Source organism: Zootoca vivipara, chromosome 2 (assembly GCF_963506605.1).
Source record: "Zootoca vivipara chromosome 2, rZooViv1.1, whole genome shotgun sequence".
In the NCBI taxonomy this organism is placed as follows: Eukaryota; Metazoa; Chordata; class Lepidosauria; order Squamata; family Lacertidae; genus Zootoca; species Zootoca vivipara.
In genome coordinates this window covers 12295425-12306918 of record NC_083277.1, presented here as the reverse complement: position 1 = coordinate 12306918, position 11494 = coordinate 12295425, and the positions used below count along the sequence as shown (strand labels likewise).

At 48.7% G+C, this 11494-nt stretch overlaps 1 protein-coding gene and 1 long non-coding RNA gene across 2 annotated transcripts; one reads left to right on the top strand and one right to left on the bottom strand.

The window, feature by feature from the left end:
• Nucleotides 1-1505: 1505 nt before the first annotated feature.
• On the bottom strand, nucleotides 1506-11374 carry FKBPL (FKBP prolyl isomerase like). Its single transcript, XM_035107118.2, has 3 exons — nucleotides 11147-11374; nucleotides 3757-3846; nucleotides 1506-3616 (listed from the first exon to the last, which is right to left on the bottom strand). Exon 3 carries the CDS (start codon nucleotides 3545-3547, stop codon nucleotides 2594-2596), a length of 954 nt encoding a protein of 317 aa, XP_034963009.1. The 5' UTR covers nucleotides 3548-3616; nucleotides 3757-3846; nucleotides 11147-11374; the 3' UTR covers nucleotides 1506-2593.
• Nucleotides 6315-8272, top strand: LOC118081026 (uncharacterized). The gene is made up of 3 exons (XR_004692034.1): nucleotides 6315-6430; nucleotides 6653-6748; nucleotides 7998-8272. It is a non-coding gene; the product is annotated as an uncharacterized LOC118081026 (long non-coding RNA).
• Nucleotides 11375-11494: the final 120 nt, after the last annotated feature.

The following is an 11494-nucleotide window of genomic DNA, read 5'->3' as shown; positions in this document are numbered from 1 at the left end:
TATCTAGTGCGGCACATCAGCATTGCTATGCTGGGAAGAAAAATAATCAAGTCAGCAATTTTCCAGTGGTCTGCAGGGAGTGGGGGGGGGAGGTTGAGGAACTACTGTTTTATTTACAAGGAGGTTTGTTTGTTTCTAAGCCGACTTTCAAATATGGCATTCCCCAGCTACGATCTGAAATGGGACAGTTCACTGTCACTTCATTCTGTAGTGTACAGAGCCAACTTTAGAGACAGTCAGCATACTGTGCTAAAAAAAAAAGGCAGTAGAATTCTGGACTATAGCACTTCAGTTTGCTGGTCCAGGATGGGATTTTTCAGAAAGTTCCCTGAATGGAATAAACTAGCACAGCAGAGGGAGAACTATGCTAAACCTTTCATGCTGATGGGCTAGCTTACTAAATGCAGGGAAGGGTGTGTGGGGTTGTTTTTTTTAGGGGTGGGGTATTTTTAAACATGGAATCATACCACTTCATTCTGTATGACAAGCAGATTGGCTCCAAGGAGCATTGAGAAAAATTTAGCATATATGAGGCTAGACATGGGCACAGAAGTGTAAGCATATGTTGAATGGCTCAGGCGCTGCAGGGCATAATTAAATCTGGGTATTGGCTGTTCGGCTTCTCATTTCCAGGCCACCCGCCCCGCCCCAGACTCCACCAAACCCCATATTCCGTCACATGAGCTCCCAATTCATTCCCCGCACACCCACTTTTCTTTTATTGGATGTTGGACTCTGTTATTATTATCTCTCTGTTTGCAAGTGACTGGTTACAGAATCTCTCTCTATTACTTAATAAAGACATTTGATTGATTCTCAACATCCTACCTGGCTGTATTTTTAAACAGCATTAGCTACTAGCACCGGCACCCCAATTTGCTCTGCGTGGAACCCCTTGCATTTTTCTCGACAATGGGGATAGATGCCAAGCCCCCCTTGTCACAACCTGGCCCATCTATTCCTCCTGGATCCTGCCTGGCCTCAGCTCCTCTCGGTGTCTTTGCAGATGGTGTATGAGCTATGCCAGAAAATTCAGAATTTCCTCTCCCCCGCCATTCACCTCACCTCCTCTCTCTCTCTCTCTCTTTCAAAACCCAGTGTTCCCTCCCCCCTCCCCATTATTTCCCCTCTGTTTACCCGTCCCCCAATATGGACTTCCCAAGCTCTGCTGTCTCTCAGGAGATGGTTGCTTAGGAACAACAAGAGGGGTACGTATGGATTCAAAGTGATAGTGGAGCATGTGAGACAGCCCACGGTAAAAGGAGGTTGGCTGCAGGGGTGGCAAATGGGAAGAACCCGCAATGATAACAGCAAGGGAGAACTGCGGGTTTTCTGAGCAGCTTCTCTTGGCTACATCAGAACGCCTGACTGGAACCCATCACCCAGCTTTCGCCAGCAACGCACCATCATTTCAGGGTTGCGCCAAGGTTTTTGCTTGGGATTGCCTGAAACACCCCTTCTCCCCACCCCCCACCCCAAATAATCTACCACACAGGGGAGGGAATTACGGCAGTTTACAAGCAGCTGGTATGTTTGTAGTTTGTTTCCAGAATTTTGCTTTTCGAAGGATTTTAGGGAAAGAGGAGGCTGTGTTAAAGAGCATGAAGGGAGAGATGGTCTGTAGGGCAAAATAAGTCTGTATATGCTGCCCCTTGGGGGGAAAAAATAACATTTATTCAACTCTGCAACTATGGGATGATCCCAAAACACCACCAAATATTGAAGCCCTATGCAGGTTGAAGCCCTGCACCCAGTCCTCCTTCCAAGATTCTACCAAGTCCATGTGTTTTCACACTAAGTGTTTTTGCAGCCATAAGGTCTAGAAATTTGCCATTACTGTATATATAGTTTTTTTAAAAAAATGAAAGCTCTGTATGAGATGAGGGGTAATATTTTGAAGGTGTTGACTTCTAGGCAATATTTCTAGTAAAATCACGTGTCTAATGTAATCCTAGCAGCTCAGAAAACAGGTCTCCCCTTTTTAATTGCTGAGATTTCACCAGGCACAGCCCATACATTTCCATCCATAAGGGTTGCAAACGTGCTCATGTTTAAAATAAAAGGAAGGCAGCAGTCTCTGCACCCAGCCAAATTCCATGCTGGTTGCCAAGATCTGTATCTGTGTACAGTATTGTGTGGCTGCACAGAAATTATGCAGTCCTAGCTTTGATCTTCCACACAAGGGTTTGTGTATCCACTCGAATGGACTTAAGAACAAAAGCAGAGCCTGCAGGATCAGGGCAATGGCCCACCTAGTCCAGCATCCTGCTCTCACAGTGGCCAACCAGATGCCTATGGGAAATCCCTGTGGTTTCCTTCAACTGGTTTTCAGAGTAACCATCATTCACGTCACAGAGAAGCAAAAAAAATGGGGCGGGGGACAACCCATTCAGAGAAACAAACCTGGTACTTTCAGAGTGTCTTGGACTACAATTCCCATCAGCCCCAGCCAATGACAAGAGGATGATGGGAGTTGTAGTCCGAAACACGTGGAGGGTGCCACATTCGCTACATCATGTGCTCTATAAATGGGCAGGATGAAGAAAACATACCACAAAGATCAACACCAGCAGCACTGCCGCATTCTTTTTATTCAGGCAAACATTTTTTGCATGGCTCGGGCCAGCTTGGCATCCCGCGCCCTGATCCGCTCCATGACTCTTTCCAGTTCTCTCCGGGCTGCCCGGTTCCCCGGTTCCACCTGCAGAACCCCCTTCAGATCCTGCGCCGCCCCCTCCAGGTCGTTCATGGCATCGTGAGCCAAGCCCCGCCGGAAGAGGGCCTTGGTGTTGGCCGGCTGCAAGGCCAGCGTCTTGGTGCAGTTGCAGGCGGCGTTGGCCGGCTGGTGCAGCCTCAGCTGGCAAGCAGCCAGGTTGGCATGCAGCTCGGCTTTGATCTGGTCGTAGTCTGGTGGAGGGGCGGCTACCACGAGCAGCCGCAAGGCCCTGGCGTAGCGCCGCGCTGCAGCGGCAACATCCCCTGCCCGGTACAGCTCCCCGCCCCGTTCTTTGTTGCCAAGGACCAAGTCCCACTTCTCGGCGGCGCTCATCTCCCAGGAGTCTTTGGCCTCTGTGAAGCTCGCTAACCGGACGGTCACAGTGCCTCCCGCCGCCAACCGCACCTCGGCCTGCTCCCCAGCCAGCATAGTCTCCAGGCAACGGTCCACGACCCCGTCCCACTCGGCGTCGCCGCCACCCAGCTCCACTTCAGCCCACCGGTGCGTTGGGTAACTCAAGGGCGATCCTGGCTCAGCTTCGAGGAAGACCTGGCAGAGGGAGCCTTCTTTAGGCTTATCTAAGCCCGTGCCAGGCTCCAGGACCAGTTTGACGAACGTGCCGTCCGGGCAAGCCCAAGGGACGTCCCTGTTGGCTGGGTCCCGAGGGGGAAGGTTCTCTTTCAGGTCCTCTCCTTCCGCCTCGGCCCTGCTCTCCTTCTCTCCTCCACTCCCAACGGATGCGCCGTGGCCGCTCTCTTGGCTAACGGCTGACCCTTGGTTGGGTTTCTTGCCGGGCATCTTCTCGGTGACTGGCTCTGTACTTGCCATCATGTAATCAACTGGTCAGATGTTGCCAGCTTTGGGGATGCGATGCAGCTGTTTGCGAGGAGGCAATCGGGCCTAGTAACAGCGAAGAAGAAAAAGCACAAAATGGCGTTGAAAAGAAAGGACAATTGCACCGCCTTTGCCTTGCCTCCCCACACTGAGCCCAGACGCCTCTGAGACCCAGTGTGGCATATGGCAGTGAGCACAGTTGTTACCTTTCCACCCAACTCCAAATTCCAGCTCAGCCAAGGATTCCCTGTGTGGCTCTGGGCGAAGTCAACAACCTTCCAGCTTCAGTTCCTCATCTGTAAAATGGGAACAGCGGCAGCTTAAATCACAGCGTCATCGTGAGGACAAGCAAGCTAGGGCTATAAGAAGCATTTTTTTCTGAACGTGAAGGGGAAGTTTGGGCATTTGTCCAAATTAATTAGCCTTTCACTAGCAGAGCCTGGTAGGTCCTGCCATGTTTGTTGCCCTTCTAGGGCTGCCATTTTCTCCCGAGCCACTAGAATGCCCGCGGCCATTTGATGACATCACAGCAAGTCAACCAATGACTGGGCAGGGCTTGTCTTTGACAGCCAACTTTTAGCTCATTCTTCCTCGTTATGAAGATTACATAGTACACCCAGCTGTCCCCCAGAAACTGGCTCCAAACACAAAAGAGACTTAATACGCCACATAAAACAGAACAATGAGGTTCTCAAACAATTCAGCACCCCATCTCTCCTTCCGCCAAAAACACATCTGTGCTGCAATGACCTTTCTGACAGAGCAGCAAAATGCTTAATCATCTTTTTAGTCTGTGAAAGTCCCCTGATATTTCCCACTTCATCCTATATCTCACGATTTCTATTTATCACCCCCTCCCCATCATTATTAAGCATGCTCTCCTCCCCTTACCTCAGTTGCTCAGCACTGGATGGATGAGCAGGGCATATACTTCAGTTTCTCCCTCAGTCACACACTCGTTTATCTAGTCCCCCTCCACATTCCCCTCTTCTTTTTTTCCTTCTTCTTCCTCTCCCCCCCCCTCCCAAACGTCATTTCCTCAGCAACCACCTGTCTTAGCAACCATTCTAAGCAGAAACCTTCCCTCAGGAGATGCTAGGAGAAAAGGCAGGCAGGCAAGCAGGGGCAATGTATTTATTTTGCCAGAAGCCAGGGAAGAACTCCCTGACAACCCCACCCTCGCCATTATGAAACAGGGGACTCCCCTTCCAATTTATAGGAAGCCACCCCTTTTCCTCTTGACATCTTGTCTATGCAGCTTTCAGTCAGTGGCCAGAGAGAAGCTGAGGCTTAAAAAAACCACAATCTTTTTCACAGGATGTGAACTCCCAAGTTCTGTGCCAGAGCCATCTGTCAGAAACATGGGGCAGGGAGGGGCAGCTGTCAGCATGGGGCAGGGAGGGGCAGCTGCCCCCCCCCCAGAAGCAATTTTTTAAAAAAATCGTACTGTTTCACGGTGGCTGCAGCTGAGCTGGAGATGCGTCGGGGTCCCGCAAGAAGAGCCTGAAGCGTCTTAGCCCGGGGCAGCAAATCAGAAGGCACCCCGCCAGGGGGGCAGGGTGTCCATGACGCGCATAAAGGCTAGCGACGTCACTGGGAGGAAGGGACCCGCGCGAAGGGAAAGGAGGAGCAATGGAGACAGGGAAGCGGCTTCCTCCTCCTCTCCGTTTCTCCCTCCCGTCCTCGAGCTCCAGCGTGAGGGCAGTGCGGGAGCCGCGTCCCTAACCAGCCCAGCCCAACCCCGGCGGCGCTGCCGCCACCACTTAATGCTCCTTCTGGCTGCGGCTCAACAGCATGCCCAACCCCGCTGGCCCCAACTCCGAGGGCTGCACATGGGCCGCTCCTGGCGGCTGCAACAATAGTCCACAGCGGTGCAGCTCCTGGGTCGGCGCGCCCTCCGAGCGCGCAGCAGACGCCGCCACCGCTTCTGCTTGGGCTGCAGCAGCAGCAGGAGCCACGGCAGCGCCCAGGATGAAACTTCTTCCCGGAGTCAGTTTCACATGGGCTCCGTAGCCCCGCCCACATTCCCACTTTGTGGCCCCTCCCCTCCCATGCCTTGGCCCTGCCCCTGAACGACCATGGCTTGCCCCCCCCCCAGTTTTGATCCTGGGTACGCCGCTGGTCAGAAATGCAGGTAATATGAAAAATGCCCTAAGTTTTAAGCTTTAAGCTGACAGAATCATTCTGCTGCTTTCCAGCATGAAAGGTTTGTTTCGTTTCGGTGGTTTTTTAAAATATAGTACATATACATTAATATCAGGACAGGTAAAGACAGAAAGACAGGGACTTCCTGCAACGTGATGTCACCTTCCGTACTTGGCTGGATTCAATGCTGATGGAAAATCCCACAAGTCATTTAAAAAACAAAACAAGAGAAAAAAGGCAAAGAAATATGGACATGTGGCAGGGAGACGCCTGGAAACTCCTCAAGGGGCATATAAAAGACTATGGAAGGTACACAACCTTATTATTAGTTATTTGATTTCTTACCTGCCCTTCACCATAAGGTCTCAGGGCAGGTTATGGCAATTTAAAGAATACAGCACTAAAGACAAATTACAGCCCCAAGAACGGACTCATGGATTTTCTGAGATGGGGTAGAAAAGTCCTGTGGCATTCTAGAGAGACTAACAATTAAGCCTAAGCCGCTTAAAAGCCTTTGTTGCTTCGCAGCGACAGATCAACAAGGCTACCCCCCCACCCCTGACCTTGTAGTAGAGGTAATAAAACTACATTTCCCATAATGCCTTTCTTTGCTCTTCAACTCCACCTCCTTCCTTCCTGCCTTGTATAATCCAGTTTATGCAAGGGGTCTATAGCAGAATTTCCAAGCTGACCGGCACTCTCCTTCCCAAAGCATGGTGTGACTTATAATTGGTGGTACGTAGAGGGTCTGCAAATGGAGGCAAGGGGAGCCTGGACTCCTGGGTTCTCTTAGAATTGGGAGGGGGGGCACATTGTGTGCAGGCAAAAAGCTAGGAAGTAAACGCTCACTAGACTAGAGGCTGAATTCCTGGACAGGAGCCAGTACCAGCCACACAGATGTGTCCATCTCCTCCAGGGAAATAGCAGATCGCTAAGTATTTCCTCTCTCCAATTCAGCTTGCCGCTATGTGGCTAGGAGAATAGCAGCATCGCTGCGCAACGAAGATCTGGGGGAGCCTGTGCTGGCATGCAAGAATGGGGCGTGCCCGCTGGGTAAGTGACCCCCCCACCCTACCCCCCCTCTCTCCCTGCCAGCCCCAATCTTCTGGAAGAGCCCCCTTCCAGGAAATAAGGCCTCTGCTTAAGCCCCTTCCTTAAATCACCCCCTAAAAAAGAATCACAAAACCTTTTATGTAAATCCCTTAATCTTTCTCTCAATTGATTGGACCCCCACCCCCCTGCAACCAAACCCCAAACACATGTGGCTTCATCTGCTGCTCTCAGTGACTCCTTCCCCCTGCCGCCACCCCCATTGCTTTTTGCGTTGTCAATTTTTTATTTCATTCGTTGTCCAAAATCTTCCCAGACAAGACCTTCTTTCATATTCATACCCTTGCTTGGGGTTGGGGAATGCAAGTGTTTTTCATGCCTTACTATGAGGCAGAATGTGGCAGCTGTCACAGGCAGCAGATGTCATCTTATTTACTAAAGGTATTTAAATATGGGTTAAATTACTGAAGTCTCTAAGCAGTGCGCATAAAAGCTATTTACAAAAACAAACTGATCATCAAAACAGAAAATGTCAGCTGTAGGAGAAAGGTATTTTTCAGTCCTGGGACAGCTCAGTCAGTACTGCACATGGAGACTCTTAATCTCAAGGTTGTGGGTTCGAGCCCCACATTGGGCAAAATATCTCTCCATTGCAGGGGGTTTGACTAGACAACCCTCATGGTCCCTTCCAGCTCTACAATTCTATTCTATGATTCTAAGGTACCTGAAAGAAAAAGAAGTCTTTGCCAGGCGTTCAATGGGAAGGGGACCTGTCTAATCTCAGCTGGGAGGCAGCTCTACAGAATCGGGCAAATACCTAATGTAGCGTTTCTGGAGGAAATGAGCCGCACATCTGAGCCATGGGGGGCCACCAGCAGCAACTCTTCTGAAGATCTCAGTGATTTGGGCAGGGATATGGGTACAAATGTTGGAGGCTAGGGAGAGGCAGCATGGTGTTGGACGACAGAGCTGTCCATCTCTAGGTATCTTAGTATCATTCTCCTGGCATTTCCAAGGATCAAGTAGATCAGGGATGGGAAGCCTGTGGCCCTCCAGAAGTTGTTGGACTACAATTCCCATCATCCCTGACCACTATCTGGGGCTGAAGAGAGCTGGTAGTCCAAAATGTTTGGAGGGAACCAGGTTAGTAGTTCTGTATCAGCCTTTGCTAACCATAAGAGCAGGCATTAATATCAGCATTCTTGACAGTCTGGGCAGCACCCACATATCATATTGTTGTCTTTTCTTATAGGCAAGCAAAAAAGCACAATGCCACCATCTACTAGTTCTGCTGTCAGCCAAGGGGCACACCCCCCTGCTGCCACGACAGAAGTTGGGATCCAGAAGCCACATTCCTGATGGAATAAAATGAGGGATGGCAGGAGGAGAATGACGGTCCGTTTGACAACTCCCGTGCACGCAGGAATCGAACGGACCTGAGCATCCTTTAGCCTCCCCTCCACCTCACCATTCCACTTTTAAATCTGCTTAAATAAAATAAGCACTTTGCGTGCTCCAATACACCAACTTGTTGTAAGAAGCATAATTTGGGGGGTCGGTCGGTATGTTTTGCAGGAGATGGTTGTGAAATAGAATGGGATCCACAATGTTTTTCTCTCTTGGGAGTATTTTTTTCTGCAGTCTCATACTCGCGGGTTGGGGCAGGAAATGGGATGATGAAAGGAAAATAGAAACCCAAGAAAGAACACAGATGCAAAGGTGAAAAGAACAGTCTTTTTCCTCTTCAGCTATCCTTCCACAGAAGCCATATATCTTTCCAGTGCAGCCCATTCTGCTGTCAAACCGTTCATGATGTCAGGAAACATCACCTAACGCTTAGCCAAAATCTGCTTCCTCACAGTTTCCACCTCATTGGGTCTAGTCCTGTCCTTGGGTGCAACAGTGAACAGTTCCACTCCACAGTCCTTCAGATACTTGAGGGCTGCTCTCATGCCTCCCTTTAATATTTTCTGATCCAGACTAAACATAATCAGCTCTTTCAACTGTTCTTCCTAAGGCTTGCTGCACTCCGTACATTTAAAGCACATAGCTTCCCCCAAGCAATCTTGGGAACTGAAGTTTCCATTTCACAAAGCCACTATTTCCCAGCATCCTTAACAAACTGCAGTTCCCAGGATTCTTTTGAGGAAGCAGCATGATTTAAACATGATTATTACTTACGTTATTTACTGAAGTTCAATCACCTGTCTCATAATGGTGAGGGTGGGACGATCAGGAAGGGCTTCTTTGACTTTTGGTTGGTAGGACCCTTCAGCATCCCATGAACAATTTCCGTATTTTGAGATTTGTCCAATTTTGGATATCCACATCAACACACACTTTCTATGAGTCCCTTCCCTCTCCAGGGAATTGACAGGGTTGTACTTTTATTTTGGGGGGGCTGCCCCTGGTAACCTTAGCAGCAATCTATCAATATAAAATCTTCTCACACCCATTCATAGGAGCCAACTCCTAGGGGCCAGGGGATCTTCGCCCCCCATAAAATATTTGAGGGGGGTGCACCCCCCAGGTTGATGGGCATTGCCATTCAAATGGTGTGTGGGCACCACGTCATGTGATTGATTATGTGGGGTGGGGCTTACCTAGCCCCCCCCCCAATATTTTATTCAAGTAGGCTCCCTGCACCCACTTTTTCCTGGGAAAATCTTCCCTGTCTAAATTTGTTCTGCTGCTGGAAAAATGTTGCAACCTTAGGAACTGGCTGCTTCTGCTGGAATATAAACAAAGGGAAGGAGAAGCGTTTCTTTGCAAATCTAGATTTGATGGCAGATAAGAGAGAGTAGTAAAAGCAAAGGAAACCTGAAGTTATTTCATACCCCACTCTTTGATAATATTATAGCTACATCTACAGCATATCATGCCAAATCAGTCGTGCTGTGGGGCAATGAGATCACTCATGGCAAGCTTCCCTTGACTAGTTGATAACACCCAATTCCCTGATGTGCCTCTGAAAAAGTTTGCCACAATTTCCCCTGCTGTCCTGGCAAAACAAGGGACTATGTGCCACATCTACTTTGAGGTTTTGTTTCATTTTTACAATCAAGCGGCATACAAATTTTTATATAAAATAAATAAGTAAATGGCATTTTAAATCTGGCATATTTTTTATTTGTATTGGTTTTTTTTCAAAACAAAAATGATGGGTTTTTAAACATATAAATGAATAAATAGTCCCTTGTGCTCCTAGCATCTTTAAACATCAACCATCGGCAGCGGAACGCATTTCTCTTTTTTGACTCTGTAGCTCCATACAAGGAGAAGTGTCATTTGTTAAAATACCTGTGCACCAGACTGCTTGTTAAAATAGATACAAATAGAGCCAGAAAGATGCATGAATAAAAAGGACAGCAACCTTAAGTGCAATATGATATAAAATGTGCCTTACTATCATTAAAACAAAATATGGTCTGAAGCTCAACATAAAAAAAAAACCAAGATCATGGCCACTGGTCCCATCACCTCCTGGCAAATAGAAGGGGAAGAAATGATCACTGCAGATGGTGACAGCAATCACGAAATTAAAAAATGCCTGCTTCTTGGGAGAAAAGCAATGACAAACCTAGACAACATCTTAAAAAGCAGAGACATCCCCTTGCCGACAAAGGTCCGTATAGTTAAAGCTATGGTTTTCCTAGTAGTGGTGTATGGAAGTGAGAGCTGAACCATAAAGAAGGCTGATCACCGAAGAATTGATGCTTTTGAATTATGGTGATGGAGGAGACTCTTGAGAGTCCCATGGACTGCAAGAAGATCAAACCTATCCATTCTGAAGGAAATCAGCCCTGAGTGCTCACTGGAAGGACAGATCCTGAAGCTGAGGCTCCAATACTTTGGCCACCTCATGAGAAGAGAAGACTCCCAGGAAAAGACCCTGATGTTGGGAAAGATGGAGGGCACAAGGAGAAGAAGACAACAGAGGACGAGATGGTTGGACAGTGTTCTCGAAGCTACGAAGAAGAGTTTGACCAAACTGCAGGAGGCAGTGGAAGACAGGAGTGCCTGGCTTGCTCTGGTCCATGGGGTCACGAGGAGTCGGACACGACTAAACGACTAAACAACAACAATCCTTAAAACACCCGTGTGAGAGGAATGATGCTGTTTTCATTTTACAAACAGGAAACTGAGACTAAGAATATGCCACTTATCCAACATTTTTCAAGGGCCAAAGAGGCCTAATAATAATAATAATTCTCAAAAGGAATAGAAACCCCTCATTTACAAAATAAAACCAAACTACAACTCCCATAAGCACTTGCGCGTCAATGTATTGTTTTCCCCTTCTATACGCATGCGCTCTTCCAAGATTCTAATACACGCGCAAACGCAGCGCAGCGCCTGAAACCTCTATTTTATCAGTGCGCGTGCGCCGTTAATACTTACCCCACCCATGCCTCATGGAACGCGTTGATGCAGCGTGGTGCCGGCTCAATCCCTCGCGCTGGAATTTCAAGGCGTCCGGGGACAAGCGCTGCCGCTGCGCAGTTTCCCCAATGCGCATGCGTCCTTCGATACAAGGGTGGCTCCGTGAGGCATCCCACAAAACAAGCGCACATTAAAAAGAAAACCACTTCGTATTCCATAATGCGCTTGCGCGCTGTTTATAGCAACCGCCGCGCGCAAGCGCACTTTCGCCTTCCGCCTTCTCCGCGTGCGTTCCGGCTCGGTACAACTTCCGTATCATCATCCTTCTCCACTGGTGGATATTGTGGCCGTGACCCGCCTCTTGCT

Coding starts and splice junctions, on each gene's coding strand:
- FKBPL (XM_035107118.2), bottom strand. CDS start 3,547: ATGATGGCAAGTACAGAGCCAGTCACCGAGAAGATGCCCGGCAAGAAA.